The 8,893-nt window shown below is 37.4% G+C and overlaps 1 protein-coding gene across 1 annotated transcript; it reads left to right on the top strand.

Moving 5' to 3' along the window:
• Nucleotides 1–2,893: 2,893 nt before the first annotated feature.
• Nucleotides 2,894–3,946, top strand: LOC103194539 (olfactory receptor 8S1-like). Its single transcript, XM_007937957.1, has one exon. The coding sequence runs from the start codon at nucleotides 2,894–2,896 to the stop codon at nucleotides 3,944–3,946; it is 1,053 nt and encodes a 350-aa protein (XP_007936148.1).
• The last annotated feature ends 4,947 nt before the right edge of the window (nucleotides 3,947–8,893 follow it).

The following is an 8,893-nucleotide window of genomic DNA, read 5'->3' as shown; positions in this document are numbered from 1 at the left end:
TGGTGAAGAATGCTGAAAGTACCATGGACTGCTGAAAGAACTAACAGATCTGTCCTGGAGAAAGTGCAGCCGAAATGCTCCTTGGAAGCGAGAATGGCCAGACTTTGTTTCTCCTACTTTGGTCATGTTGTCCGAAGTGACCATTCCCTGGAGAAAGATGTCATGCTTGGTAAGGTGGAGAGTCGACAAAAGAGGGGAAGGCCCTCAACGAGATGGATTGACACGGTGGCTGCAACAATGGACTCAAGTATAGCAGGGATCATTGAGCTGGCACGGGTTTAGGCTGTTTCGTTCTGCTATTCATGGGGTCGCTATGAGTCGGAAACGACTCGACAGCACTTAACAATAACAACATATATATATGTATTTTATAGATGTGTTAATATTATAATTAATATTCACCAGATAAGGGAAAATTCACAGCAAAATAGCATTTTAATAAGAGACTACTTACAAAAAAATATTTTAGCTGATCAATTCAGTCAATATTGTGAGATAAAGTTAAACAAAAAAATCCTGTTTTGGGTTGAATTTATTCTCTGAAGAGGAACGTTTTAGACACATGGTTAAGTTTCCTGCCCAAAATGTAAGTTTTTCAAGAGCAAGAAGAATACCTTACTTACCGAGAATTGCCAAGAAATCCCTCAGAAGTTTAAAAAAGTATCCACACAGAAGACACAAAAGCACCACCTGTTAGAAAATCTTTGTGCTTCTTTGAAAGTGACCATTATTTAAATAATGAGCTAAAATCTGGCTTCAAACTGAGACTTCACATCATTGGCCGGATATCCCTCGTCTGCCAGGCTCCAGTGGCCAAGACACTGACTTTCTAAATATAGGTGCCGCCCTAAAAGGTTATGTTGTTGTTGCCCTTGAGTTGGTTCTGACTCATGGAGTTCTCATGTGTTCAGAGTAGAAAGGCTGTGACCTTTCACAAGCAGATCACCAGGCCTGTATTTCAAGGTGCCTCTGGGTGGGTTCAAACCACCAATCTTTTTGGTTAATGGTCAAGATCTTAACCATTTGCAATACATAGGACTCTTCCAAAAGGTTAGATCTGAATGTTTCAGTTACTTTTAGTAGTTTGTTTAGATTTATAAGGAAAAGAAACAAGGAGATATTTCAGTGACAGAGTCTGAGATAACTGAGAGAAATTCTACACTTCTGTTGTTGAGTATTTTCTCTGTGGCTAGTGGGGAAGAGGACCAAGGATGAGGATATTGGTAATTTTCCTTTGAAATAATCAAGAGTTTGGACTATTCCATTTCTTGCTAATTTGTGGCCTCTTACAAGAAAAACATATACTATGTGTTATTTCTACAGTCAACCCAAGAATAGGTTCTTTTATATGTGAAGAATTATTGACCTCAGATATGTTCATCTATTGGACAGGACAGAAAAACAGATATATTCTGTACCAGAAAAAAACAGGAGTTTTGTTAGTGAGGTAGGATTTCTCTGAATATTTTTTCTCCTTCTCCCCAGCTCTTTCAACTTTGTTTTTCTCATCCAAATTCTCATCATGCCCCTTTAAGGCATGTCCTCCACATTGAATCTCCCCCCTTCTGTGTTTCCCCTTGCTAAGCACTCTCTGTATCAGTGTTTTATTGCCTTTCCCCTTTGGTAGAATCTTATACTCAGTGGCTCAGGAAGGACACTTTCCTTTCCTGGGTAAGAGTGAGCATCCATAATGGGGACTCCTTGCATTCTGGGTTCAAACTCCAAATGGTCTTACGCCTCCGGAAAGGTTAGGAAACTAATGGCATCGGGCTCAATCTTTACTTTCTGAAGAGAAGAGGGGAGAACCATTCAGAGCAAATAGTGTGCTCAAAGATACATGATACATAATCACAGTGTTCATAAATGAGGCAAATTTGAAAGACATATCCATGTGCTATATTGTCCAGAGTTGTGTCGATTTATTTGTAGATACATAGTCATTCTAATGGAATGAGTCCATACTGACTGAATTTAAGTCATCACCAGTGGTGATTATCCTGTCTGATCTTTATTTGGGATGGCAGTAGGCCATTGGGGAAATGCTGGAAGGTCTGAGTGGGAAGGGGAATTGATATCAACTAATAGAGGCTTTGATAACCAAGCAGAAATTTAATGTTACTCAATATGCAGAGCCAAGAGAAATTTTGATTAAAAAAGGAAAAGTGTTGCAATGCTATAACATAGATTCAAACCCAATTACAGTGGAAACTTAGATATTTTATTGTTGTTGTTGTTATATGCCGTCGAGTCAGACCCAACCCATAGCGACCCCTCCTTGGGTTTCCGAGGCAGTATCACTATGGAAGTAGATTGCCCCATCTTTCTTCCGAAGAGTGGCTGGTGGGTTTGAACCGCCAGCCTTCTGGTTAGCAGTCAAGTGCCTTAGCCACTATGCTACCAGAGTTCCCTAGATATTTTATTAGGGATCTTAAATTTTCTCATCTCTAAAACGGTTTAGAACTAGTCTCTTTCAGTACTACTAAATTCCCTTCCAACTGCCACACATATTGTTACAGACACTAGTCTCTTAGTTTTGCTCCTAGGATTAAATAAGACAATATATGTAAAATTTTCATGTAAATGACAAAAAAAAAAAATCTAAACTGACACAACATGCTCTCTTAAACACTAATGAATTAAGAAAAGAATAAAGAATTGAAGGATAAGGGATAAGGGAGAGCAGAGATGTGGGACAGCCACAAAAGACAATGAAACTAAACAAAATTAAAAGCCCAACTGAAGAAGGTGGCATAAATTAACATGCAGGAGAATAACTATGAGAATCAAAACTTAACATGATTGATTATGGGGAGTCAAATCCCTTATGTGGACAGGGAGGGGAAAAAAATAACTGAGGGATCAGTAAGGGCAGTTTTGAGATCTTTCTAATAAAATGGAGACTGGGGAGAGTGGAATGTATAGGGAAAAGATAGGGATGTTCAAGGCACAGGCAGGGTGGAGAGGGTTCAGGCCAATTACTGTTCTTGTTTCACAGAATAAAAGATTCTTTAAATGGCCTGGGGGGGATCACAGTACCATCACTGAGTTCGTCCTCCTCGGGCTGTCTGCTGATCTCAAGATCCAAGCTCTGCTCTTTGTGTTGTTCCTAGGAATTTACCTCCAGACTCTGATGGGAAACCTGCTGATGTTGCTGGTTATCAGGGTGGATTCTCACCTCCTGAGACCCATGTACTCCTTCCTGAGTCACCTCTCCTTTGTGGATCTTTGCTTCTCTTCTGTCACAGTGCCCAAGCTGCTGGAGAATCTCCTGTTTCAAAAGAAAACTATCTCTATGGAGGGTTGCCTAGCTCAAGTCTTCTTTTTGTTTGGTACAGGAGGCACTGAAGCCTGCCTGCTTCCAGTGATGGCCTATGACCACTATGTTGACATCTGCCATCCTCTGCTCTATGGCCAGATGATGAGTAACCAACTCTGTAAAGGGCTTGTGTGGGGATCCTGGAGCATAGGTTTTGTGGACGCACTGATCAACATCCTCCTGGCTTTGAATTTGGATTTCTGTGCAGATAGGTCCATCCCCCACTACAGCTGTGAGCTGCCCTCACTCTTTCCTCTGTCCTGCTCTGATGTCTCCACCCATGTTTCGGTTCTGCTCTGTCCTAGTCTCCTGTATGCACTTGGAACTTGTGTCCTAATCTTTTTCTCTTACACCCTCATTGTCTCCACCATCCTGAGCATCAGCTCCTCCACAGGTAGAAACAAAGCCTTCTCCACCTGCTCCTCCCACCTCACTACAGTGCTCCTATTTTATGGCTCAGGCTTCTTTCGCTATGTCATGCCAAACTCAGATTCCCGATTGGATTTGATCTTTGTGCAATACAGTGTGATCACTCCCTCAGTGAATCCCCTCATCTATAGCCTGAAGAACAATGTGGTGAAAGCAGCTGTGAGGAGGAACTTGAGAAAATATATTCAATATTTCAGGTAGCTGGACATACACAGAGAATGATAGGTAAAACTAGTGTATTACAAGACGATGTCTGGTGAGTTGACAACAGAGAATTTCCAGGTTGTCCCTGATATTGCATGCCAAAAGGTGTCTTACAAATTCATATAGTTATATGGAGGGCAGGTGGAGAAGATGATTCATATTCATTCTGGCTTGGAAACAGAGCAAAACAACAAATAAGAAAATTAATCTAATGATTTTCCCTGGATAGACTTAACCTAAGATTGCCCCTAATCAAGTTACTAAACCAGTGACTGCCTAAATCTGCAGTCAAGGACAGAAGCTCTCCTCAAAACGCCCTTGTAAATCACAATATTGGGATTAAGGGTGAAAGATGTATGTATAGGATTTTCTAAAATGTGTGACACAAAGTGGGTTCCCAACGAAGGACATAACAGGCTGCACTGGTATCTTTTTCCTTCCTCTTCTTTGCCCCTCCCATTTATTGATGACACTTTTTATCATATCTCTTTTCTGTAGTGATTGATAGGATGATTAGTTCTTTTTCTGTAATGATTGATAGGATTATTAGTTCTTTTTCTTTTTCTGTATGTGGTTTATTATGTAGATTGTTCTTTCTAATGTTGAATCCTACTATGTCATAATGTATTTTCCTTTTTGATATGGTGTTGGATTCTATTTGCTAGAATATTGTTGAGGATATTGTGTCTATGTTCATGAGGGATATTGGTCTGTAATTTTCTTTTCCAGTGATGTCTTTCCCTGGCTTTGGTATCAAGGTTATGCTTACTTCATAAAAGGAATTTGAGAGTATTCCATCCTTTTCTGAGTTATGGAATAGTGTGAGTATAATTGGTGTCAACTCCCTCTGAATGTTTTGTGGAATGCATCAGTGAAGGTGTATAAGCCACACTTTTTTGCTGGGATTTTTTTTTTTTTTTAATGACCTATACAATCTTTTCTTTTGTTATGGTTCTGCTCAAATATTCTACCTCAGTCTGTGGCCAATTAGGTAGTTCAAGTATCTCTAGAAAATTGTTCATTTCTTCTAGGTTTTCATATTTACTGAAGAAGAGTTCTTCATAGTGTTCTGTTATTGTGTTGTCCTTTTTATTTCAGTTGGTTTTGTTGTGACATTGCCTATTTTGTTTCTTATTCATGTTAATTGTATATTCTCTTCATTTTCCTTTGTTAAATTTTCCAGTCATTTGTCATTTTTGTTAATATTTTCAAAGAACCAACTTCTAGTTTTGGTTATTCTTCTCATTTTTATTCAGTTTTCTGTTTCATTTATTTCTGCTCCAATCTATTATTTCGTTCTTCTAGAGACTGAGGCTTTTTTGCTGCTCTTTTTTTAATTGTTGGAGATCTTGGGTTAAGATGTTCCTTTTGGTTCCTTCTTCTTTTTAGATGTGTGTGTTTATTGCTATAAATTGACCTTTGAGGAATGCTTTTGCTGTGTCCCAAAGGTTTTGATTTGCTGTGTTTTCATTTTTCCTTGATTCTAGAAAAATTTTTTATTTCTTTTTCACTTGTTCTATTGTCCAGTAGTTTTTAAGCAGGGTGCTATTCAGTTTCCATATATTTCATTTTCCCCTGATCTTCCTATTGTTGATTTTTAATTTCATAATATTGTCATCCAAGAAGATGCTTTGTATTATTTTGATGGTCTTTAAATTTATAGAGGTTTTCTTTGTGGACTAACATATGATTCATGTGCACTGGAGAATAATGTGTTGTGTTTTTATCGGATGAAATGTTTTGTGTATGTCCATGAAGTCATGATGTTTGATTTGTTGCTTAGATATTCTGTTTTTTATTGAGTTTCTTTCTAGTTCTTCTTTCCTTCCTGTGTTAATATCTCCTGCTATTATTGTGTAGTAGTCTATTTGTCTTTTCATTTATCTTAATGTTTGTTTTACATATTTTGGGACTTTTTCCTTGGAAACATAGATATTTAATATGGTTATATATGGTTATGTCCTCTTGCTGGATTGACCCTTTAATCATTATATAATGCCTTTCCTTGTCCCTTATACTGGTTTTTGCCTTTTCTGGGTTGGTTTCTGTGTGATGTTTACATGTGTCTTAATCCCCAGTTGTTGTCTAATGTTGCTGTTTCTTGTAAAGTTGGTCTGTTTTATCAGAAATCAATACTACTTCTCTTGCTCTTTTTTGGTTGCCTATTGCTTAATATAAGGAGCTCTGGTGGTATAACGGATAAGATGTTTGGCCGCTAACCGAAAGGTCAAACCCACCAGCCATTCTGTGGAAGGAAGATGGAGCAATCTATTTCTATAAAGATTTATTGCCTCAGAAACCCAATAGGGGTCACTATGAGTTGGAATCAACTTGATGGCAGTGAGTTTGGTATTTTTATTACTTACTATATTTTATTTCATTCTTTGATTTTTAATTTTTTATCTTTGTGTCTAAGGTGAATCTCATATGCAGCATATTGATGGGCTCCATTTTCAATTCTGCCACTCTCTCTTGACTAGTGCATTTAATCCATTTTTATTAAGTATAATTATTGATAGATATGAAATTATTGGTGTCATTCTTTTGTGCTTTTTTTATTGTGGTGCTGGTGATTTCTTTGTTCTACATATTTTCTGTGTTGAGTTCATTTTGTTTTCAGATTTTCTTCTCATTTAAATCATTGCTGTTGATTTTGTGTTTACTAAGTCCTTATAATCTTCTTATTTTGGTTGGATTTATTAACTTTTTTCTGGTTACCCTGTAATTTATTTTTATCTTCCTAGGTTCAAAACAATCTATTCTATTTTATATTGTCCTGACTTCCTCTCCATTTGGAAGATCTGTAATTATACCATTTACTTCCTCTTTCCACTTTCTACTTGTCTTCATATTAAATATTGACACCTCTGGCTCCCTACTTTCATTCTTGTAGGTTTATTTTAATTTTGAGGATTCTTTTTCTGGGTTGGTTTCTGGGTGATGCTGTCATGTGTCTCCAGTTGTTTCCTGTTTGAAGGACTCCCTTTAGCATCTCTTGTAAGATTGGTCTGCTTTTTTATAAATTCCCTTAATTTCTGTTTATCTGGAAATGTCCTAATTTCACCATTATATTTTGAAATTGTTTTACTAGATATATAATTCTTGATTGATAACTTTATTTTTCCTTTCAGGATTTTATATGTCATCCCATTACTGTCTTGCCTGCATGGTTACTGCTGAGAAATCTGAGCTTAGTCTTATTGGTTTCCCTTTGTAGGTAACGTTTCATTTTCCTCAAGCTGCTCTCAAGATTCTTTCATTGTCTTTGGTTTTGGGAAATTTGATTATGATATGTCTTAGTGACTTCTTTTGGAATCTATCCTGAGAGGTTTTGCTGAGCTTCTTAGGTGTATATCTTTTCACCTTTCATAATATTAGGGAAGTTTTCTGCTAGCAAATCTTTGGCAATTCTCTCTGTGGGTTTTTTCATTTGTTTGTTTGTTTGTTTTGCATCCTTTTGTTCTGCAATTCCAATCACAGATAATTTTTTTCTCTTGATAGTATCCCATATAATTCTTAGACCTTTTTTCATTTTTCTCCATTCTTTTTTATAATTTTTCCTCATACAAATTGGTGTCAAGTTATTTGTCTTCTAATTCATTGATCTGGTCTTTTATTGACTCAATTCTACTCTTTCATCTTTCCACTGTGTTCCTTATCTCCATAGTAATTTAGTGCTAATCTTTTGGATTCCTAATTGCTGTTTTTGTATGGTTTATAATTGTTTATTTATTTTGTCATTTTGCTCTTATTTTGGTTTCCTGAATTTTTCTAGTATATTGTCTGTGTTTTCCTTTATTTTCTATGTGCTTTTCTTGATCTCTTAGAAAGTCTTACTATAAATCTTTTGAATTATTTATCAAGTAGTTCTATTACCTAGTCTTTCTCAGACAGGTTTCCTGGTTCTTTAGTTTTGTCACTTACTTTTGCTATCTTGTCCTGTTTGGTTTGATGTCTTCTGTTGCATCCAAGACATTTTGGAGTTGTTTTTATTTGTTGGTTTGTTTCGCCCTGATTTTTTTCTTTTGTTTTATTTTGATGTATCTGGGTGAGAAGGGCTTGTGTACTCCTTTGGTCTCTGGTTTGGAAGTACTGAGGAGCTCCCTACCTGTCTCCAGATAGGTGGAGCAACTGGTGGGATTGTGGGCATGAGTCTCTGTTTGCTGGTTGTGAAGAGCAGCTGTGGGTAGGGTAAACAGGTGCTGTCCACTGTTTGTGATTGATCCAGTGGTGCAGTGGCTAATGCCATTCACTCATTGGGTGGTAGGTGGTAGATGTGGCAGTCAACAACAATTGACTAGTGGGGAAACAATGTCTGCCTCCAATGGGATAGACCATGGCGGTGGGGGAAGAATCACAAAAGAGAGGAAAAGGATGAAAAAATAGGTAGGATGAAAATACAGATAGCAATAAAGGAAGAAGAAGAGAAAGAGCAGAAAATCAAATGAATAAAAAGAAGAAATGGAAAAAAAAGAAAAAATTTTAAAAAAAGGAGGCAATATGACAACAATTACCCACAGTTCTGATGCAGCAATTACATGGCACACCCTGATTAAATTCACATTTAATTTGCATTTCCTTGACTGATAATGGGCCCTCCTTGGGTTTCCGAGGCAGAATCACTAGGGAAATAGATTGTCCAATCTTCCTTCCGAGGAGCAGCTGGTGGGTTTGAACCACCAGCCTTCTGGTTAGCAGTCAAATGCCATAGCACTATGCCACCAGAGCTCCTCAATCAAGTAAAAGTAAGGCATAAATAGAAAATTAAAAGACACCTTTATCACATTAATAGAATACTCTGTTATTGTGGCCTGTCTATCTACCTGTCTATCTGTTGTTGTTGTTGTTGTTGTTGTTGTTGTTGCTGTTGTTGTCATATGCTGTTGAGTAGGCCCCAACTCATAGTGATCCCTTCTTGGGTTTCTGAGGCAGTAGCACTATGGA

Source organism: Orycteropus afer, unplaced genomic scaffold (assembly GCF_000298275.1).
Source record: "Orycteropus afer afer isolate SDZICR_OR568_19922 unplaced genomic scaffold, OryAfe1.0 scaffold00045, whole genome shotgun sequence".
Taxonomy (NCBI): domain Eukaryota; kingdom Metazoa; phylum Chordata; class Mammalia; order Tubulidentata; family Orycteropodidae; genus Orycteropus; species Orycteropus afer.
The sequence above is the reverse complement of the archived record's forward strand: the minus strand, read 5'-3'. Positions and strand labels throughout refer to the sequence as shown.